Source organism: Carassius gibelio, chromosome A4 (assembly GCF_023724105.1).
Source record: "Carassius gibelio isolate Cgi1373 ecotype wild population from Czech Republic chromosome A4, carGib1.2-hapl.c, whole genome shotgun sequence".
NCBI lineage: Eukaryota > Metazoa > Chordata > Actinopteri > Cypriniformes > Cyprinidae > Carassius > Carassius gibelio.
In genome coordinates, this window is record NC_068374.1 from 25,075,549 (window position 1) to 25,099,844 (window position 24,296).

The 24,296-nt window shown below is 38.6% G+C and overlaps 1 protein-coding gene and 1 long non-coding RNA gene across 2 annotated transcripts in view; one reads left to right on the plus strand and one right to left on the minus strand.

Moving 5' to 3' along the window:
* Positions 1-18,582, minus strand: part of LOC127974603 (uncharacterized) — a 57,830-nt gene extending 39,248 nt beyond the window's left edge. Inside the window, exons 1-2 of the long non-coding RNA XR_008157327.1 lie at positions 17,409-18,582; positions 16,488-16,528 (exon numbers count right to left, since the gene is read on the minus strand). This is a non-coding gene — a long non-coding RNA (uncharacterized LOC127974603). The remainder of the gene's footprint in view (positions 1-16,487; positions 16,529-17,408) is intronic.
* Positions 18,583-18,692: 110 nt separating this feature from the next.
* Positions 18,693-24,296, plus strand: rint1 (RAD50 interactor 1). Its single transcript, XM_052577895.1, has 13 exons — positions 18,693-18,952; positions 19,787-20,028; positions 20,124-20,297; positions 20,377-20,517; positions 20,880-21,036; positions 21,130-21,240; positions 21,480-21,705; positions 21,784-21,921; positions 22,014-22,213; positions 22,649-22,866; positions 23,106-23,286; positions 23,707-23,825; positions 23,895-24,296. Exons 1-13 carry the CDS (start codon positions 18,728-18,730, stop codon positions 24,103-24,105), a joined length of 2,343 nt encoding a protein of 780 aa, XP_052433855.1. The 5' UTR covers positions 18,693-18,727; the 3' UTR covers positions 24,106-24,296.

The window sequence follows — 24,296 nt, forward strand, 5'->3', positions numbered from 1 at the left end:
ACCACTTTCCATAACAACGCTCAGGGCTCTAGAGAATACTCTGGGCTGGAGGAGTTTTCATTTGGAAGGAAAAAAGCTGGAGCTCTTCCAAAGACAATATTTGTCAGAGAAGCCTCAATTCAGACCTAACAGTGTTTATTAAATTGGGAGCTGCTGTACTGCTTTTTTCATTCTCTGAAATGTATGTACTTTGAATCCGCTTCAGACTGAATTTGAGATTGGTTCCTTTTTCCCTTGCTCTGCAGTCTCTTTCAAGTCTGTCGTAAACAACTGATCAAAGGCTCTGCGTTTTAATCAGACACAACAGATGTGAAGTCAGATGACCGTGGGAGTGTTACGTACTGGTTTTGATTCAGTCATCTGACGACTACTGATATCGAATCAATGGGTGATATGGGGCATGGCACTTCAGAGGAAAAGTTCAGAGAGATGTTTACAGGAACATTAGCCTAGCTTATTTTATCTCCAAATAAAATGTAATAGGTTCTGGCATGAACTTAAACAGACCTCTTAATCTCCCCATGCTGGATCTTCAGCTGCCTAACAAACAATGAAGAACAAGTTTTATTGTTCTGTTGACAAATGCTTTAATTAAAATGGGTGCAGAAGGAGGGTTAAAACTGCACTAAAAAACTGTTCCAAGACTGTCTGCCTCCACAGCCGAACACTTTTCCCCCACGGGGTAGGAATCAAATCTACTCTGCAAACAGGAACCTTCAGCTCACAGCTCAGAGGGTCAGAATAGATTCAAAGTCATCCGATTGGGTGAAAAGCAACCATGGAAACATTTGAATAACCACAGGGACTGCTCAGATACTTGAGCAGGCTGTTAGCACTGTGTTTAAACATTTAATGCCCCCTCTACACAGAGACCTAAGAGTCTCTTTCCAAGAGTTGGAGCACATCCAAGCGAAGACTTTCTGATTCGCAGCACCTGCAGAGCTCAGCTGGGGGGAGGAACAGACACGGCTGCATGTTCAAAACTATATCTAGGTCAACTATACTGCAGCAACCACACTTCCCCAAACAAACACGATCGTTCAGGAAACACCCCTTCTCATACAAAAACATGAGGCCTACTGTTCGCCATGTACTTTGTGTCTGCAGCATGTTAGGCGACAAGTGTGCATGGGTGTGTCTCGCTCCAAGCCGCTATGTTTACTCTTTATGGTACACGTGTCAGTTGTGTATGTGCGCAGCATGCGGGATAAGCGTAAGGTTTTATTTACATCCTTTTTATGAGATCAGGCAACGTGCAGTGTTGTCTTCCGGATTTTAGCCAAGCATTAGTATGTTCTAAGGAAGACTGGCATGTGTACGAAGAAGTCATCTTATGTTTATCTGGGGAGAGGTTACAAGGTCATTACACACATGAGGTGTCACGCTTTTACTCTAACCACAAGTCCAGAGTGTCTAAAAAAAAGCCTTGCAGTAAGCGGAAGAACGCGAACCAGCTTGCATTAAAAAAAGTGCTTCCTTGTGCATGATCCAAATTAGTTTTAATTCTCAGATTAGTAAACCTAGAACAACTAATGTGCTTTTAAAAGGGTAGTTCAATCTAAAATATAAAATCTGTCGTCATAACTGCACCCTTGTATTGTTCTAAACTTTCTTTCATCTGTGGAGCACAAAATCTGAAATTTTGAATGTCATATTGATGGTCAATATAGGGGACCCCATTATCTGTCATTGTATAGCCTAAAATGCAGTTACTTCCCAAAATATTAATGCAAACCTGTTTGAAATGGCATGAAGATGAGTAAATGGAGACAGAATTTTGTTTTCTGTCTGCTCTTTATGTAAAGGTATAGCAGAAATAATTTAATTCTCATGCAGAACATTCAAGTTTCACTTAAGCATTTCATTGGCCCCTGAGCAGCAAACACAAACCAGACAGAGCTGAGTGAGGTGAAACAGGAACTTCAATTTGACCTATTTCACTGAGTTCATTTCCTGTTTTGCCCACTCGTGGAGAGACGCGTGAAACGAGACACCCAAACACTGTTAATGAATGTGACCACAGAGAGCGGATGCCACAGCCACGTATAATAAATGCCAATAATAAGACTTGGTTTAAAACAATAGACGCCTTAATACAGCCAGGTTCAATGTACATAAATCCAGTGTTTTTCTTTGAAGATCAAAACAGTGTAAATAGCAGACTCCTATACGTTCCTGTTTAAAGCTTAGTCGGTGTCCACACGCTAAATGACCTGAGGTGTTACCCTGGCAGAAAATAAACATCACCTTTAATCTCATCACCTGTATGGCTGCATTTCCACTGCATGTCTTAATGCACAGATCCAATCTTTTGACCATATCTGATTTTTTGGCCCATCTGTTTACATTAAATTTAGACACGACCAGTGTTGGGTGTAACGCGTTACAAAGTAACGTACAAAGCGTTACTGTAATAATATTACTTTTTTCAGTAACTAGTAGTGTAAGGCATTACTCGTCTGAAAATGGTAATATTATTACAGTTTTCCCAAGCTAGTTCCTTGCGTTACATTTGCCAGTAGCACCTTCATCACACACAAGGCACACAACACAGAGAACAGAAGGGAAGGGAAGGAGGGCGTGAATGGAACAGTGATTGGTCTGGGTTTGGCACGAGGTATCATTTACAATCACTGATTGGTCGACAGCCGGCAGCAGAGCGGCACGCTCAGACAGATGGGGAAAAATGGAAGCGTCAACAACGGCAAGCTCTTTTTCAGAGGAAGGTTCCCAGCAACAGAAAGCTAGTTTCGATGGGTGGAGATTCAGTAATTATTTTGTAGGAGTGCTCCGATCACGATCGGCCGCTCGTTAATGCGCATCTCAGTAAAGCCGGTTCTCTAATCAGCGGTTTATTCCATCAGGTGCGTGAACCATATGTTCATACAACCGTGCCAATAAACGCTGAAAATGAACGTGGATTTGCGCATCTTCTCAGTTAATAACGGCTCTGTGTAGTAACAGCTGCTCTATGTGAAATCACGCACCTGATGGAATTAACCGCTGATTAGAGAACAGGTGTACTGACGAGCAGTAATATAAGTGAGTTGTGTAAACAGTGATTTATGTGACTTCAATTATTTCTTATTAAACTGAAATCGAAAAGTAAAAAGTATTTTTGGGAAAAGCCACATCCTGGTGTTAGTCTTCATATGCTGCTGAATAGTGTTAACACGGATATAGAAAAATAAGGAGTGCAAGAGATTGATTCCTAATGTCAGTTTATTTTTAATTAATACTACAGTAGTTCGGTTCCCTTTACATCTTTAACTACCCGTTAATTTATCAATTGAATGGGTGACCTATCCTCATTAATAGAGCAAACATTTGCCCCCCCTGAGAGAATTGGCAGGAGCCGCCACTGATAAAGACCCTAAAGAACACTCCTCCTTTGTATGTTCTCCCTCCATCTGATGCATCTCAGGCAATCATAGAGTAATTAAGAAAAAAAGATGTAACTAGTAATATAACTAGTAATATAACTAGTTACTTTCTCCAGGGAGTAATAAAGTAAAGTAAGGCATTACTATTTTTGAGAGTAATATGTAATATGTAATATATTACTTTTTTGAGTAACTAGCCCCAACACTGGACACGACTGGTATCCGATATCTGTTATATCAGAAATTATTTATATAATTCACGTCAAGTGGCCATTTTATCTATTATTTGCCAGCATGGACAAAGGCCGTCATGGATGTTTTGCATTTAAAAAAAAACTTAACGGATAAATGACGGTAATTTTCATTTGGTATGCTATTTTATATAGCTCGAGGTAGAATTCTTTAGTGAAATAAAGTAGCACCAAGATGATATTACATGAATTCAAATGAAATGACGAGAGGGAGAGAGAGAGAGAGAGTTATCCCCTAAAAGTTATCACCTCATTGCTGAGAAATATATTGTAGCTTTTAGCAGTGAAGCTGTTGTATTTATAAAATTCACAAGGCAGAGGTTGAAAACCCGGTACTGAATGTGCATTTTTTTTAGTTTCCATTTCAATAAAATGCGAGCACATACAGCACACCGGTTTTAAAACAACACATCTTTATGGACAAATGTGTCGCCTTGCATTGGGAGTTCTGCGGGGAATCGAATATGTGTGTTAAGACCGTATGTCGGATGTCCAGATATCGGATCTGATTTAAAACCACATTTGGATATGGCTCAGATGGGATGCGAAAAAATCAGATCATGTGTGGATTTTTGGTTTTACACGCATGCATCAAATTCCGACCTGTGTCAGATGTGGTAAATAAAAATCCGTTTTTTTTCTGCTAGTGTAAACGCAGCCAATGATATCTGTCACTGCCCCACCTACTGTGCCGCAATAGTGGGGTGTAATGTTCTGTGCAATGTTAATAGATAATGAATAGGAGGCTAAAAAAAGGTTGTTCGAGCACATTAAATTTTCAGAAACAGGTTCTGCATTTATTTTCAATGTATATTTCATCCCAGGGTGTTTTAGGCAGCACTTTGAGAGCTCTCTGTCTGCACAGAGCAGCTTAGTGAGTTGCAGGAATATTCAGAGGATAGGAACTTTGTGTTTCCTGCACCTCTTGCTCAAAGCCAATTCAGTCCAGCGTGGCCAATTCAATTGAAAACCCAGACAGAATCTGTTCCAAGCAGGCCAAGAGCCATTCTATGAGAAGGCTGAATAATTAGACCGATTAAAGAGCTCTGATTCTGCGTAGGCACTGTGGTGAGATTCCTCTGGTGGGGGAGGGGTGTTTTCAAGTTAAGGGATTCCTTTGGTAACTATGACTAAGTCTGTCCTACTTCACCGGCCAGTAAGGGCCCATTATACATGCCCAGTGAAATGTGTTAAGCAGATAGCAGAGATTTAGATGTCAGAAGAATTCCAATTATAGTTCTGTCTTTTTTATTTATAGTGCGAAAAACGAGTGTGCAGAATAACTGCTGTGAAATTCAAGCGGTTTTTCAATATTTTGCTCATATTCTGCTCATGTGGCAAAACTCAATGACCATACTAACGGCAGCTAGTGCTAAATAACGTTTCTTCATGTACCAAAAAAAAAAAAAAAAAAATGAAGCATTACAGTACAAAGTACTTTAAAGAACTCAAAGAGTTTAAAGATATGTTTGAAACACTAAAATGTATTGCTTTAGGTAATTTTACTATTACACAGACTAATTAGACTAAAAACATGACAAAAATATATACAGTGGGGCACACAGACTTAGACAAATAATAAAAATGCTTCTGTGGTATTTAGCGATTTCCCAATGATTAAAATAATTTAATTAAAGGCACAGGTTGTAGGACCTGCCACGAGAGGGCGAACTACCAAATCAATAACAATCACGTGGTTTGATGATGCTAAGGAGGAGCGTGGAATGATGGGATTTGTTGTCTTCAACCCAACTGCTGACGGCCATCAATCAGACGGAAAGATAAATCATGGATTTCATTCAACGATTTGCTTGAGTAGATTACATACAAAAAGTCAATGCAAAGACGCGATCAGACTATGGATCAGATGCGTCCTTGCGCGGGTCTAGAGATGCGATGCCCCGCGTTTGACGTGTATTACCCATATTACTAATCTTGTTGATCGTTATAATAGCATACGTTTTCTGTAAAGATACAAATCAAAACAACTCACCTGTCGATTAAAACACAAGCGAGATCGGCATCTCTTTTTCTAGTTAAAGTTTGTCGCGAAGCTACTTCCGCATTTGTCTACGACACTGTTGTCATGTGGTTTCTACGTCAATAAAGGCGGTAACAAAGGGTAAATAATGTCATTGACAGGCGACTGCACTGCCCCGTGTCACTGTTTAGAATGGGAATTTTCTCATGATTTACAAGTAGTTGAAAACATTAGAGATATTGTTAGTAATCAGCTGGACAAAATATATAACACTAGCCTAGTGGTTTTTGGATATTTTACTGCAAATATCTTACAAAAATACTTATCTGAATTTCAGAATATCAGAAAAACCTACAACTTTTTATTTAATAAATTTTGGTTTAAATGAAAAATAACTATGGTCCGAGGCTTTTGCTCCCTATTGTATTTTTAAATGTTAGATAGAATTTTTTTTTTCTTCTTTGAATAAGGTATGGGTTGTGACATCTATAGGTGTATTCGCCACAGCTGTATATGTTAACGTTTGTCTACAGGTAAAAGGTCAGATATGGCAGGCCCACTAAAAGACAAAGACACTCCACTGGCACACAGATGTCTGACAGCAAGAAACACCCACACAGTTTCCCACAAGAAAAACATACTACACCCCTTCAATCCAGATGGCACCTCCCTTCCCAGAAGAGGTGAGGCACCATTCTCACCCTGGATATGGTTGCAGCAAAACTATAGCAATTCTACTGAGCACTTTTCATATAATATCTTCATACATCACAGACTGTTAGTGCAAAATAAGTGTAATTACAATTATGTAAGCCAACTCTCCCTTACGCATCCCAACAACAGTAACTGGTGTCATTTGCAAAATGAATTGTTACCTGGATTTAAGCCAAATAAAAAGATCTCAGTATATTAAATCAGCACACAAAGTTGAGAGACTGAATCAAACTGTGGACGGGTTTTAGTGAATCATACCAGATGGTCCTGTGTAACATAAGCGCTCCCTTGTGGCAATCACAAAACTCACAAAAGTGATGAGCTTGGTCCATTTTCATTTCATCAGATCTGCACTTTTGGATTCACTTTCTCTTCATTAAAAGGCACACACAATTTGTTTCACTGATATTAAACAGAAGCCGTTTCTATGGAAAACGGCCTCCATTAATTGGACGCCTGTCAGGATTTGTGAGGTTCTGTGCTAACGCCATGAGGTTCAAGTCATGGTTTGGAGAGGGTACCTGTTAGTTGTAATTACCCTTAAAACACACAGCTGGATTTAAATGGCAGTAAAACAGCAGCAACAGGTGTGAAGGCTGTTGAGGTCTGCTTCCAAGTCAGTCACACAAAACACACCCGGCCATAAAGTCACTACTTCACACCAAGGTGCACACGCACACCGCTAAGATTGCAACATAGTTACAGTACAATCACGATCCCAGAAGCTGGCAACAAAGCAATTCCTTTAGACTGTAGACTAAACAAATAGACTACTAGACAAATACCAGTCTCAAAAGACACCCTGGATGTGACTGGGCTCCTTCAGTGGAAACTGAACCCAGCGGGAAGGCCTGACAGAGCTGGAAATGAGCAAAGGAGAGCGGGTGTTTGTACAAGTGTTTGAACCTGGCCAGCCGCCTGACATTTTTCTGAATGAAAGAGGCGACTTTTAAAAATCACACCTCCCTCCACAGGCCTCCGATGCACAGCTTGCTGAAACCACGAAATGTTCCAATTCGCCTGATGCTTCACCCTGTAGGAATCCCTCCAAAAAACACACTGCACAGGTGCATTTGCTCTGAAGTTCACAAATAAATGATTTCACTCTTGATCGCTACAAAGTCTGAAGACTATTAGCATTCCAGAGTGGTGGAAATATTCATGGGTTTTCTGCATCTTTACATGATAAATTATCCAAGACAAGAACAATCTAGTGCAAGTGCATAAATCAGCCTAAATTACTTTTTCACAACTACAATAACCGTATGTAAACGATTGACGATTCAGTCAGTGGCGCCAATGATATTTTGCCTTTTTTAAAAGAATAGTTCATCCAAAACTCTTCACAGAGAAGCCATAGAATACCCATTCTGGGTTTCTGAAAGAACAGTTCTTAAAAGAACCTTTAACTATCACTCTAAAAAATAAAGGTTCTTTATTGGCATTGATGATTCCAAAAATGGTTCCTCTATCGCATCACTGGAAAAAAAAAACTTTTGGAAACTCTATTTTAAAGAGTAATTATAAAGAATTTTATTTAAAAATATATATATGTATATGTATATATGTATATGTATGTTCTTTATATGTTAACTTTTATTTATTTGTTTGTTTGTTTGGAGAACTTTTTGTGCAAGTTTAAGTTTTTTTAGGTTATACTTTAACATAAAAGACTGAATCAATTTGACCCCATTGACCTTTGTATTCCTCGTTTATAAATCAGCTTGGATAAAATGGATTATGAATGGTTTTAAATGAAATTGACCCCAATGATTGACTGATGGACTATATAAAAATGTTCATGATCAGGTTTCAGAACAACATAACTCTGCTTTTGGGTGAACTGTTTTCTTTTTATTTTCATATCTAGGGTTACAAACAATTTCCTACATCTGTTTTCACAGCTACAGACTATTTTTCCAGAATGAGATAATGACTGTACGTGTAAAACAAATGAGGTTGGATGCTTCTGAGCTATTCCACCATATTTATCAATGATATTTTAAAGAAATGAGTAACCTGATAGCTCCCTGGTTTAAGTCACAAACACTCACCACCTGCTGAGGCTGGGGAGAGGGGCGGCTGGAACCTCGGTGCAAATCAATCAGCAGGCTAGTTCAGACGAGGACACTGGCAAACGCTCCTCAGGAGCTTGCGTGTCGAGAGGCCTGGCGTGAACTGTGGAACCAAAGCTCCCTGCCAGCCCTCTCCATAACTAAAGTTGATTTAGACTGAGTGCCTAGAACGGAATTAGGTTTCATCCTCTGTCATGCATTTTCATAGTGATGTTTTCAGTCCTGCGGCCCTCTTTGATTCGGCCAAAAAAAGCCTGGGCTTTTTTTCCTGAATCTATGTAACGCAAGATGAAAAGCACAGCAGGATGAAATGCAGTCCTCTCGATTTCAGTCTTTCCTTCCAAACACTAAGAAAAACAAATCTAATGTTCCTTAAACTGACCTTGGTGTTATTTAGTACGGTAGATGTTCTCCTTCACATTTCCAATTTGTTATTCCTTAGCGAGCCACTCAAGATTATAAATGGACAGTCGAAAGGCATGTTTTTTTTTTTTTTTCACTGTTACATCATGATTTATATACTAAATAAATAGTATCCTGCTTCCAAGTGTGAAATCTTGTCCCAATGAGCCTTTCAGAGATATTTACGGTGAGTGCAAAATATTATGAATTGTGTTAAATAAAAGAAATGCAATAAAAACAAGGCTTTATACTCCCTACAGTCTAATAAACGTCTGATACCAACATGCTATGTTCGGACGGAACTGGGAGCTAGAATACACATACATAATATAGTTTAATTTGAAAGGTGTGTATTGATATTTGGGCCAATGTCAAATACAAGAGTCCAAGATAAAGAAAAGCAAATGTTTAAAATCCTAGTTTAAAACAGTGACATGCTTAAGCAATGTAATTTGTATATATGTTGGTTCCATATGGTTATGAATAGCTTGTAAGCAAAATGACAATTAATTGACATTAATGACAATTTTTTCACAATTTAATGACTGTGGTGTAACCATCAAGTAAAAAGTAACATCTTAATTATTTTCCAATTTTTGTATGTTTTCAAGGTAAAATATTTAAAAAAGATATGTACAAATTAAAAAAATAAATCAATTGGAGTGGTTGTACCATATGACATTTTGCAACCTGAACTAACCTTGCCATGTCATAAAAAGGCCTGGATATAGTGCTCAATTTATGTCAATGATAAAATGACGTGTGCTCTTGTACAATAATTGAACCAGGGAGAAAATAATCTGTCAGGAGATACTTTAATAGCGACAAAGTGTTTAACTAGCCTGCCCTCCACAAGTAAAAGAAATCTCAGAACGCCAATAAATGACCATTATCTGAAAATGTATATGTTTGACTTAACAGTCAAAATGTCCTTCACAGTTCCACAAAAATTGCTTACCATTGTAAGCCTGCACTCTTGCTCTCAGGAGACAATCCACAGTAAAAGCAGAAAAAAGATCCAAAAATCCAAGATGGTCCATGATTAAACTTTAAAAAATAATAAATATAGAGAAAATCATCTTCTTCCAAAGGCCTGAGGCAATGTCTGGGATTCAAAATTTAAATCTTAAAATAAATAGTAAGTTTTTGCATTTTGAAAAATTCCAAAACAAAGAACTGTTATGACATTTTAAAACTAAAATGTCATAACAAAAATTAAAAACCACAATAACAGTGGTCAGTTTGTACAGTCGGTCAGCTGTTCTTGCTTCCAAACTCAAGATCCTCTCCTCCAAGCTCATCTCAAATCACACAAAAGAACAGGATCATCAAGATTTTTCAAAGACCAAAAGGCATACAGACCTTCAAATCACCTGCTAGCCCAAGATGAAATTATAGCCTGAGTGTTACATTCAATTACCCAAAGTATTTCTCATCTTTAATGATCCAAGTCTTTGTTCCAAAACCTAGCATTTTCTTAAATCAAATCAATGCAAAGAGGTAGGCAGGGGTTAAATTAAAAAGCAGCTCTTGTTCAAGCTCCCCCCATTATCAGCCCTTCACCCGCCTCGGTTGCACTTGAATCTTTTTGCCACGCGCTCGCGGTTCTTCCCTGCCAACTTTTTTTTTTTATGAGTTCCTCCTCCTCTCTTTCTCTTCACCTCAAACCTGTCAAATCCTATAAGCGAAAACATATTGAATGCACACTATTTTCTTTCTTTCTTTTTTTCCTGTTTTTCACAGGACTGATGGATTTTCAATCTACAAAACATTTGTCTGCATGGCATCACCCATGGGTTTTAACTGCATTATTTCACCAGATATTGTAGGAGGAGAAACACTTTCATTACCTTCATAATTCACTGTGGAAAATGTTCCACAGATGTCTCCTTTTCTCTTTGGTTTAGCTGGTTAATACTACAGGAGGAAAAAAGCCATCTTTACTTGGCATGTATTTAATGGCATGTATTTAATTGATTGATTGAGATTACAAAACACTGCGGTGGATGAGATTCCTAGATGCGGACCTCGATAGAATTGCAGTGCATGGTCATCAAATAATACATGTCACATTTCCTTCTCAAGTGGTTAAGCAGATCAAACTCAACTAACATTAATTAACTTTGAGCAGTAAGAGTACCGAATCACATAGAGTACATTACTGTCTAAAAGTTTGGGAAAAATTTTCTATTCATTGGAGAATCAAAAGGACTTTCACAAAAATATGTTTCCAACAATACGAAAAATTTCTTGAGCCCCAAATCATCATCATCAGAATAATTTCTGAAGCGTCATGTGACCGTGAAGACTGGAGGAATCGCTGCTGAAAATTCAGCTTTGGCATTGCAGGAATAAATTACATTTTTACATATTTAAATAAAATAAAAAGAATATTTTTTTTCACAATTTTACTGTTTCACTGTATTCTTGATCACATAAATGCAGACTTGGTGAGCAAAAATATCACATTTAAAAAATTTTTTTTTTAAATTTTAACCAACCCCAACAGTATAACAGTATAATGTATATATTATAATATTCTATTACTACTAAATTGAAACTTTTATAATAAATCCCTTGATATTTGTTCTAAAACTATTAAAAACTTACATTTTTAATAGAATTAGATGACTGATTGTTAATAATCTATATGCTATAATTTCTTTAATTTAATTTACATCAATATTCATATCTTGTATTAGACATTACAGACATTAAGGCTACGTTCACACTGATTTCTTGATTAATTTGATGATTTGATGAATTCACATGATTTTTTGAAAAAATTCGATTTCTTTGCAAGGCCGTTCACATTTCCAATTAAATGCGATCTTTTGTGATCTCCTGTCTGAATGTGAAATGATCCAGAATTGACCCGCATGCGCAGAAGAGTCCTCAACGGTGAACGACGTCACTCGTTGTTTGCGGAAGTAGCTAACGTTAAACATGGCTTTCAACAAGTGTAGTCAACAGTGGAGCTCTTTTTGCAATATTAAAGTTATTTTCCCAATGGAGCCAGCACAATTACAATCTTCTCGTTTTAAGAAGAAAATTTTAAAGAAGGAGGAGAGCAAGGTTTTTGGCCATGGCGTTTTGTGGAGCAGTGTTAGCAACGCCGGTACAGAGAAACGTGTGGGTGCTGAGTCGCAGCCAGGAATGGTGGGAATGATACTGATGTGAGTTGCTCTTCTCGTTCCCGCCTACTTCAACGCAGAATTATTACCTTTGTAGCGTATCAATGACGTACGGGTCGGATATATGTGGCCTGGCCATTCAGACGGAGGTCGCATTTCAAAAGATCGGATATGTATCGGATTCAGGACCACATACCCAAGTGGCCTGGGTCACATTTGAAAAGATCGGATCGGTGTCATTCAGACGGTCATGAAAAGATCAGATACAGGTTGCATAGGGGCAAAAAAAATCGGAATTGGGTCGTTTCAGCCTGCAGTGTGAACGTAGTCTAAGTAGCAGCTGTTGCACCGCAACTTGCCAGTTGACAACTTTCTACCGATCTCAGTGCAAACGCTTACAAAGGGGTGTGTCATAGTGTTGGGCGATATGATAATTTTTTATATAGTCATATCGGTAACCTGTGAGATCACCGATAACCGATATTATCGTGCATGAGTGGGTGAGGCAAGAGAAAGACTCTCTAAAAGTTATCATACGCCATTTCATAACTATTGGTGTTTTAAACTGTGCAAGCGAGAGCATATGGAAGCACCAATAATCAAAATAATATACTTTCAAACATACTGATAAACTAACATGTTAAATAAAAATATTTAGTTCATATTCAGTATATATATATTCGGTAGTTTATAGTCAATGGTGAAAATCAAAAGTAGATTTAAGACCAAAAATGTAACACTAAATATTGGACATAAACGAATATGTTAAATATAAAAGTATTTTAAATAGGCAAGTTCATATATTTGGAGTAAAGTTTAATTAAACAGATACATTAATCATACAATGCTCCATTAGATTATTAAAGTAAGCTTATCTGCATATTTTTATAATAACAATGATGAAGAATAAGCATCAATATTTTTTGTGAATGTGCTGTAAAGAAAACGAAATGATGGCGATGCAGTTTTTGGCATGCCCATTCATACAGCGGTATGAGATGTCCCGAAATATATCTCTTTTAGCACTTTTGACATAATTTGTAAATATAGGTTTACCACCTTGCAGTTCAATTGTGATGTGGGCTTAGTTTTATCGTCTGTTTTTAAAACATTTCAAATGAGGATGAGAAGCCGATTCCACATTTATGCGTGTGAAGTGGGGTGCTGAGGTGAAATAGTGGGGCAATTTGATAATAACAGCTGAATAATATAGGAAAATTAATAATAATTGAATACATTAATAGGAGATGCTAATCTTACATTTAAAAGGTAACGAGTGACTAATGCCGCATTTCCACTGAAATTACCAGGAACTTTCCCCCCCCCCAGACCTGTTGCTTTCTGCATTTCCACCGCGGTGTAACGTACCGGGAAGATTAGGCAAATAGACTTGTGATGTAGGTCTGCGCACGTTTCTCAATACTATAGTACGCTGATTTTGGACGTGCATCCTCAGTAGTGCAGACTTTGTGCATTCGACTTGGGAGTATGATGTCCGCAACGATGCAAATCCGGTAAATCTGCAAACAGCAGCGTACTTGATAACATCAGTCAGCTGACCATGGCTACTGCAATTTTCCTCTCTGTATATTTACAATAATACTAATTATGATATCAAATACCACTGCCTCCTTTCATTTTCATTTAAACATAATAACAGCTGCAGAAATGTACTTAGTTCAGGGATATGTGTATATATACAGCCATTACAATGAAATTAAATATTATATAAATTTGCCTTTTTTTTCATTTTAACATATAGATCAATTGAATACAGACCAAATATAACCTGTTAGATTTACCCAAAATGAATTATTATGTTTAACCACTAAAGAGACATCAGAGCCAGCGGCACACATCAGAAGGTCTAGCCGAGTTGAGAGTGCTCTCGGTGGATACATGAGGACTGAGCTCTCGCTGATCGCGAGGAGCTCACCATCTCCGAGATCAGCGAAATACATTTTTAAATAGGCGCAGTCTTTATAAATCAACCACAAATTTGAGTTTTAAACAACAACATTCTCACCTGAAATACTTTAAGTTAAATTTCATGACGCAATAACAGTAATATTTTGAAAATGATCCGAACAAATGGTGGTTGAACTCAACCAATGCTGTGAAAACTCAACCAATCAGCATGTTTAGCGTCCAAGTCCCGCCCCCCGAAAGTTCCGGCACCTTGAAAAAGTACTACCTCGCCAGCAGGGACTTTCTGAGGGGCATTTTTTTACCTGGAACTTTATTTAGTTCCTGGTTCCTGCGATGGAATCACACCGAGTAACAGGCCAAAGTCCTTTGTTCCTGGGTAAAGTTCCTGCGGTGGAAACACGGCATAATGGAGCAGATAGTGTGCTGCTTGAAATGAGATTTGGTCATAGTGCATTACTTTTACCCTCAAAGTGTGTGTGTGTGTGTGTGTGTGTGTGTATACACACACACACAATATAAATACAGAAATAATGCTAAAATAACAGACATATTGGATGAGTAAAAAAAAAATAATTTTAACAAATAAAATTATGTACACTCAAATATATGAAGTCTACAGTAATATCAGTCTGAAAAAAATTTATTAAATGGAGCTGGTCACTTCAAGATTTTTTGTGACCAACAGAGAGGAGGAAAAAAAAATCAACTGAGTACACTTGTACCATGTTTTGTTTAATATTAATGTATTTTTGTCTTGTGCACAGACAACGGAGAACTGAAAATGCATTGTCAGTGTCACTCTCAATAGAGGTGGTGGATGCATCTAGTCATCTGACATCTTCAGACCACACGACCTCATTTATGTGCATGCTTTTAACTACAGAATGCACCTATTCAGAGAGACTTACTGGACCTCTTCACCTCTACACAGGTGGGCTGGGTAAGGAGAAACATTTCACCTCTTTAAAAGTGGAGAGGGGCAAATTTTATCAGCAAATCTGAGATCCAGTGACAAGCAGTGAAGCGAGGCGACTTGGGTCCTGGCAAAGCACTCCACACAGGCCCGATGCTCCCTGAGGCTTCGCTCTCCATGTGTGGTCCCTCTCTGTTTCTCTGAGGGCCTGTGTGCCTCCATGCACACAAACAATATGACAACACCGACGGCCCCAGATGAGCCAAGACAAGAAAAACCATCAATCTAGGGCTGTGAACTCGACTGTGAGAGCTTGATTTTCCCTGCCCTCCACTCCTTATCTAAAAGCAGCCCACAAAACACACATACACACAGGATCTTCTTTTTTTCCACACTCAGTCTGGTAACATTGCTTAATGGAGCCAATGGTAGGATCCATCCCCTTCTTTTACGTCCTCCATATGCTTTGATTTCACTGCTCTGCAAGAAAGGAAAATGATTCACGCTGCTGGCGTGCGCAGCGGAGCTGCAGCTGGAAGCTGCACCTGCAACTCCCAAATCTGGGAAAACAAGCTCCCGGGAACAGGCGGAGAGAAACAGGCCGGGCTTCACAAACACACATACATATATGCAGAATACCTCATCACCATCCAAGGACTAACTGATCATTTTGAACACAGATGAGCAGTTTGAACTCTGTGGTTTCTAGAAAATCCATTGATAGATTCATTAAACCAGCCAAGTTGCCACAAACACAGGGGGGCATCATCAACATTGTGATTCAAGCCAATAAAAAGCAGCTTTTTTCAACAATAAAGGCTTTAATTACCAAAAACAGTAACATTTCAGCTTTCATGATGACTTGTTGGACTGCTTATTAACTAAACTGGTATGTCAAAGCAGGACTAGATCAAAAGGCCATACTATTAGAGATTGTTACGGTCTTCTTTTGCCCTGACCATCCTCTTAACACCGTCCTGTGCGACTGTTGCCCCCAAAAGTGAATTCTCCACAGTCACAAACACATGTACAAGTCAGACATTCCACACGGTACCCCTGCACGAACATGCACAAGTCTTCATTGCTGGCAAAACTTCACCAGTTGAAATTAAGTGTACAAGTGCACCTTACTTTCCACAGTCAATTGACCTTAAAACATTTGAGTATATTTAAAATACATAAAAAGGGATTATTAGTTGCAATGCGACTAAAGTCAAAGGGTTTAGAAGTATAATATATTATAAACAGTGATTCTGTCTACACTGGATGATGTACATTAGGTGCAAATGTGATTTTTTTTTTCTATATTGTTGTTATAATGTATTTCAGAGTGTGAGCTATATTTAGTGAAAATCTGTATTATCTGAATGCACAGTGATGTTACAGTGAGGGTTAAAATACACTTAAATCAGTGATATTTGCATGCCAAACTAAACTAACAAGGACACTGACACACACACGATCTCTCACGCAAACTTGTGTAGCCCCTCTATTCACACGCAAACAGCTGGGTGAGGAATGTGGGGAAAACATGCTCCCAGTTCTGTTTTGAATAGTGCTAACTTTGCTGGTCACCCCCTGCCACTTTGAAGCATTCAGAGGCACCCTTGGTACTTCACAGACAGACTGTAATGTGGGATTATGGAGTGCTGCTGGATGTTTGAATTGCTATGAACTTTGTCCTATAGTCAAAAAGATTTCTTACCTTACGATGGTGCATATGGTTCCACATCATGCATACTGGACCTGTTTAAAAAAATACAAAAAGATATGTATCCGTGGGTACACATTACAATAAAAGACTGTTGGACCTTTATCTCACAGTGACATCAGTTATCTTGATTCAGAAACAAGGATGGTGACAGTGATAGTGATGTATCACCATCAGGTAAGTCCTGACTGGGCCACCCATGTTTTTAACTCAATACATCTGACAGCATCGGTTGCAGTAACAACTTGAGAAGTTTTTGAGAGATACTTAGAACTAAATATCTAAGTCTTTGGTATGAACTTTACAAAAAGGGGTGAGTTGGTTGTTATGGTGCAAAGGCTTCCCCAAACAGTCCGTCTCCCTGGTCAAAATTGTCATTTTCATCACTAAAATGTTCAAATTTTTATGGGTGGGCCGCCTCTCCCCTGAGGCCAAATGAGTAGGCTATGCTCATCAACGGTCCCGGGACAATGTTCTTGATTGCCCGCTCCCCTCAGTTAAACACTGTCCTCGCTGTAGTACACTTAGCGGAGTCATTTTTCATTTTCTTCTGACAGCTTGTCAATGTAGGTATGTTACAAATGCCTTTAAGGTACTGGTGTTTCATCTGGTAGGTTGTGACATAGTAAGAAAAAAAAGCAGAATAAAATAAGCTGTGCAAAGTTAAAACAGCAAAACTCTAAAATAATAAAAATAATACATATATTTATCTATAATAAATAATTTTGATAATGTTTTACATTTTAAATACTACCACATTTATTTATTTTTTTACATTAAATGTTAATGTTTTAAACTATGCTTCAAAACTTTTATAATTATATTTCTATCAATTAATATATTATTATTAATAATACTTATGTGTTCGTGTGTGTGCTTATATTTTATTTAGCCCAAAACACATAATAGACTCACCAGTATTGATCTGGGTACTGTTACAGAAGAAGGGGTCCAGTTTTCAAGGTAAACTTGTGTGTGATGCTGACTGCCATGCTAAGGTGGACTGGTATAACGTGCCAGTTTAAGAAACTTCATACAGCTGCTGCTCAGGCCAGAACTGACTTTGGCAAACACTCGGAAACCTCAAGATCCTTAACAACTCATGTCCTTTCTGCCATCCAAGGCAAGCAGAGCCCTGTCAGAGTCGTGTCAGGAAACCTCAAACCGGAGGAGTGTATCAAAGAGGCCTGCAGGCACTTAAACGCCAGCGCCTCCTGCAACTAAATGAGCCAAGAAATAAAACTTTTGACCGATTTATGTCTTTTGCAGTACCACAGTACTAGGAAATGGCATGAAATACTGTATAACTGCTTTTACAGCACTAAACGTGGTGACTGTAGTGTCTCCGTCGCTGGCACGCAAGCCAAATATTAATGTAGTCAATGCAGGAACGCACTAACAAAGCAAACGTTTGGAAAATATTTGGACACTTTGGATTCAAATATAAATATAGACGACCCCTATGCCGCGATAATTGTATTTTTTGAATGTTTACTAAAAATAAACATATCAATTGATCTTATTTTCCGTTTTTCACTTCTTGATGACTTCTTCTTAAAGCCGTTGCGTCTGCATTATCTTAAACTTTTGTTTTAAATTTACTGTGAGACATATAACTTACAGCATATACGGGTTTCTAAACACATAAGTGTCGTTTTGTTCTGAAATAAATTTATTTATCCATGCTTTGCCTGCTAGGTTGAGAAACTAGAAACGCTACTAACAAACAACGTCGTCCAAGGTCGAGCTCATGAATGTTAATTAGATTACGCAAACGGTTTTGATTACGTGCCAGATGGCGTTACAGTCGAGTGACGTAATTACGTATATTAATATTCATGAGATTTTTCCCTACAATTTAAAGTAAATAGCGTAGTACTTTTAACAAGTAAAATATTATGTATGCTAAAATAAAGGCATATATGTCAATGTCCACCATTGTCAAAAATAAGAAAATAACATCTTTCCTAAGAAAGGTTACAGTTTCGTTATTTTAGTTTCTCAACGGCTCTGAATTTCTTATCCTTATTATTACCATGATATTAATGTGATTAATGTTTACTGGTAGCCCTAGTTTATTAATGATAAGTGTAAAAGGGCATTTTTTATATAATTTTAGCAAGTAGAAGTACACTAAATAAAATAAAAAATTTGACCTTTTAGGACAGTTTGAGAAGGTTCTTCCACTAGAGGGAGCAGCGGAGACTGAATCCACTGATGACGTGTAGAGCAGCATGGCGGCGCCTATGATGGAGCACAACAGCCACAGCGGCAATGATTTTTCTCAGCCAGAGCGTACAGAAGGCAGTACATCTAAATCTCCTTCAGAGAATGACAACTTTACAGATGATGTAGTTGAACTTGTTCAGAAAGAGATAGGTGGCGATCTTAAGTCGCTAAAGAAGGTGGCAGGGCTTTTGGAGAAACTGACGTTGGAGAACAAGCAGCTGGAGGAGCAGGTAAACAGAGCCACAGAGTCTCCGTTGACATCATTCAAGTGTTGTAGAGAATAAAAAAAGAATAAAGACATTTTCTTAAATTTGAATTAAATTTTTTTTATTACGATTGGCTTCAAATGTGAGACAAACTACACCAAATGCTTGACTTTTCATTAATGTCGTGTTTTAAGTTTTATTTATTACTTGCGACTGCATAAAATAAGATTCACAAAAGTGAGTTTACACGCAAGGAAAGCATATTAAATTCAAGTAAATTGTCTACTTTAATGTTCTAGTAAATTCTGTGGAAATAAAATGTCAGTGCACTGGGTGAAATTATGCTCATACAACGTAATGTAAAAATCAAACTACATACATATTCTGACCTGTACTTACTAAAAAAAAAAAAAGATAAAATATCATACTCAATTTTATTATATTTTAAATTATTTAATAATTCTAGATGATAAATGTAAAACCTAGTTGTTTGAAGGATAGTGGCAAAGATTGGTAAAGATTTAAATGAGAATTAATTATTTTGGGGGGACTTCACTGCAATTCTTTAATAGTCTTTTAATGCCATTCAATCCTTTTTGTTTTAAATATAGCTGATAAGATTTTTTTTATTAAACCTTTATTGTTCTGATGCTTGAAAACCCAATTTAATCTTTGACCCATATTTATACATTTTCTGTATTATTTATGCATTTAGTTTTTTATATTTGTAGTTCTGTTATTATTATTTTAGTATTTTGGGGTTATTTATAAAATTATTATTATTTATTTTTTAGGAATACTTTTGTTTATTTGTAATCCAAAACAACCCTTCAGCAGCATGTGTGTGTGTGCATGCAGGTGCTGACTGTGTCCTCTTCGGTGCCGCTGCGTGTGTCCGCTGCCCTGTCCGCGGCAGAGGAGTCTCGAGTGAAGCTGGAGTCTTTACTGGAGAAGGAGAGAGTTCTGTCCAACACTTTGCAGCAGCATCTGCAGGGCGCACAGGTCTGGGCCGACAGCATCGGGCAGGTCTTGGGTCAGCTAGACACATTAGAGAGGCATATGAAGTACCTTCAATGTCTTGCTCGTATTGAGGAGCTCAGGTAAGGGTTTCTAAAGATTTTGGAGGGCACTGGAGATGTATACTGGCATCTAACACAAGCTGCACTTCGCTTTTTTGGTTTTTGTGTTGCATTAGTGACAGCATCCAGCAGTATCTGATGACCAATAGCATGTGGGATGCAGTCAGTGCGATAGACAGGATGGCCTCTCTGGATATGGGTTTGAGAGAGTCCGGCTGTAGCCACTTGCAGGCCTTCCTCAGAGAAACACTTCGCTTTTGGCACAAGATCCTTAAAGACAAACTTGCCAGGTATTAGACTTATAAACATTTCGTATTGTATGTTTAAAAGAACAAATATTTTCACACTAAACGTTTGGTTCTGTTTCAGTGATTTTGAGGAAATCCTGACGCAGTTCCACTGGCCGTTCATCTCACCCCCTACACAGACCCTCTCACCCCCAGCCAACGCACAGGAGCTCAACAGCCAGCTGGAGCTACTGGGGTCCCAGCTTCTCTCTCTCCAGACCTCGTATCCTTAATCATTCAGAATTAAATCCACCTAAATATAGATTTTCTCAATACACTTCACGTGATCGTTTCGGTGTGCATAACCTGAAAGGATTAGATTGATTCAGAGTCATAACAAAATCCTTAAAGTGTGAGACAAACTACATGAGATGATATTCTATTTTATTTACAGTATACTTTATTTATTTTATAATTATTTTAATTATTTATTTTTCTGGTTTTAAAGATACAAAGCTGGTCATTTTATTTACTTTTTATTACATTTTTCTTTGCATTTTTTTAATTATGTTATTATTTAAGTTAGTAATTATTTTCTTTTTTTTAAGGTGCAAAGCTTGTCATTTTCCTTAACAGGTGCTAAAGTGATGACCTTATATCAGAGAATAAAGAAACAGCGTCTCGTCCTGGGCAGTCCCAGACTCCTCCACTCTCATTGCCCATTCAGATCATGTTGCTTCCCCTCGGTAAGAGGTTCAGGTATCACTTCACTGGAAACCGCCAGACCAACAACTTAAGCAAGGTCAGAGATTACGCATTTGTGTGAGAAGGCAAGCTCCTGATAAATGATCAAATGTACATTAATAAGACATGATGTGAACTTCCACCTTTACAGCCTGAGTGGTATTTGACCCAAGTCCTCATTTGGATGGGAAACAGCTCCAACTTTATGGATGAGAAGATTCAGCCTATATTGGATCGTGCCGGGGCCAAAGTTAGCGCGAGGGTATGTTCATCATTGCACTGGTTACAGTCGGTATTCTAAATGCATTGATTTCATCTAGTTTTATTTCCCCTCATACAGCTCTCATTCAGATCTGTCTCATTTTTTGAATGATAAATATCACTCAGATTTACATCACAATATGACTGAAAAGATCTATTTCTAATTCTGGTCTAATGCGACTTTAAGAAATGCATCAAAGCCATCATAAGTCCTTAAAGTCTTATCAATCTGTCCTCCAGGTGGAGCTGTGCAGGGGGCTTCTGACTCTTGCCCAGGAGAAGCTCACCCAGGACGCTCCTCGGTTGCTCTATGATGATGCTCTCTTCTGCCACCTAGTTGACGAGGTGCTGCAGTTCGAAAAAGAGCTCCGCAGCACCCACAGCTACCCGCGAACCTATCCCGGCGTCTTACACATTCTATTGGAAGAGACTGTGTTCCAGAAGTGGCTCAGCGTGGAGAGAAAGAGTGAGTGTAAATGCTAGGACTTTGAACGTCACATTTTCAGTTTCTGTGATAAAGTAAATTGTGTATGTTGCTTTCTAGTGGCTGTGGAAAAAGTGGACGCCATGCTGTCTGCAGAGGGAGCCTGGAGCTCCCAGTACAAAGACATCACTGATATGGATGAACTTAAAGCACCAGATTGTGCAGAAACCTTCATGACCCTTCTGCTGGTCATCACTGGTATAAATAATAATAAAAAAAAAATCCTCATCCTCATATTTGATTCTTAGGTTAAAACTTGTTTCTAAATCTCTCCCCAATCCTTCGCTTAGAACGGTACCGCTCTCTGCCGTGTCCACGGGCTCAGCTCAGTTTCCTGGCTCTGCAGAAGGAGCTGGTGGATGATTTCCGTATCCGCCTCACGCAGGTCATGAAAGAAGAGTCCCGACAACCGCTGAGCCCTCGCTACTGCGCCATCCTCAATGCTGCCAACTACATCTCCACTGTTCTCAGTGACTGGGGGGACAATGTTGTAAGTGTATTTGAGTCACAGGAACAGGAATTTGTCAGGTGTGTCCAAACCTGTTCCAAGAGGGCCACTGTCCTGCAGAGTTCAACTCTAGCCCTAAATAAACAAACCTGAAGCAAAGCAATCAAGGTCTTCAGATTCACTAGAAACTTCCAGTCAAGTGTGTTGGAGCAAAAAACTGTAGGATACTGGCCTTCCAGGAGCAGGATTAAAAAACCCTGTACAAGGGTAATGAGGGTCATGTTACATATTCTTTGTATTAGTAGTCATTTAGCATTTTTGATGATAATTTCTGTCCAAAAAAAACCCTACCTAGTAAATTTATAAGATTCCTTATTTTTAGTTGTGTACACTCTTATTAGTCCTTGACCCATTAATAAATACCTTGATTGAGAACCGAAACGCATGCATGCACAACATGCTTTTGTTTTCTCTCAGTTCTTCTTGCAGTTGCAGCAGGCTGCAGTGTCAGTCGGCGAGGAGATCCTAGGTCCTCTCGGGGCCACAGAGACGGGGCGTCTGGCCTCTCTGGAAGGATCTTTGTTTGAGGGGCTGTTAGCCCTGCTGGAAAGGCTACGAGGAGACATGCTGGGACGATTGCTAGATGCAGTCATGAGAGACGTCAAAGAGAAGGCACAGCCATACTGTAAAGACAGGTACGGGTGGGAATAACCTAAAAACTCAACAGTTGTGTTAACAGCGCATTTAATGATTCCTTATGAGCATGTGCTTATTGTCAGTGTTAAGCTTTAGGCCTCAACGCCCCTTAAACGGCTCTTTAGTTCACCAGAATTAGGACACTAGAAAATGAGTTAGGATGGTTTCAATCTGAGCAGCGATCTTGTGTATCAGGTTTTGAAGTGTAAGTGTATAACGCGAATCTGGTCTATTTCAGGTGGATCTCTTTGCCATCACAGAGCGACCAAGCCACTATGTCGTTATCCAGCTCTGCATGTCCCATGATGCTTTGCCTACGGGATCACCTGCTCCAGCTGCAGCAGATGTTGTGTCTTCCTCTGTTTCAGATGTTCTGGCAGGGCCTTGCCGAGAGACTCGACAACTTCATCTACGAAGAAGTCAGTCTCTTTCTTCAACTGTCTCACTGTTAAAACTGAATTTACCATAAACTAATGTGGCTTAACTAATGCTGACACTAATGTACAAAGGTTTAGATTTGTCAAATGTTTTGTAAGAAGTCTCCTATTATCAACAAGGCTGCATTTATTTGATTTAAAATACAGTTTAAACAGTAACATAAGAAAGAATTATTACAAATACTGTCACTTTTGATCAGTTTAAAGCATCCTTGTTAAATACAAGTGTTAATTTTCTTTTTAAAAAATCTTACAGACCCCAAACCTTTTAATGGTAGCGTATCTTTAAAAGCCTCAAAATCAAACTTAAAAATGTCAAGTCAAGATTACCTGTATCTGAAGTCTGCATGCATTATTTTGTTGGAGTGTGTTGTTTATTTGGTTTTTGGCTCTCGCCCTTAGCTGATCCTGTATAACCATTTCAATGAAGGCGGGGTGGCACAGCTTCAATACGATATGACCAGAAACCTCTTCCCTCTCTTTGGACACTACTGCAAGAGACCTGAAAACTTCTTCAAACAGTACGTTTGTTTATTCAGAGCTATTATCTAGGAAAACCTCATTCTAATTTGTCTCTTTCCTCATCTCAGTGTGAAAGAGGCCTGCATCATCCTGACTCTGAAGGTGGGCCCGGCGCTGCTGTTGTGTGATGTGCTGAAGCCGTCAGAGGAGGATGAGGGCATGCTGAACCATCAGCAGCCCAGTCCAGAGTCAGCGCTCAATGAACTGGGAGTCTATAAGCTGGCCCCCAGTGATGTGCAGATCCTCCTCAACCTCCGCTCAGCCTGGCTCAAACAATGAGAAATCACCCAGAGCAGCACCAAGAAAGCATTACCGAGCACTCAAACACCTGTTAAGACTTACAAGATAACTACATCAGCTGATCTACAGTATTTAAAGTGAACTGAAGGGAGATATGAAGAGTACGCTGATGTGAAAAAAACTATTTTGCTGACATACTTTCATCAGAAACAAATAAATTAATACATGTT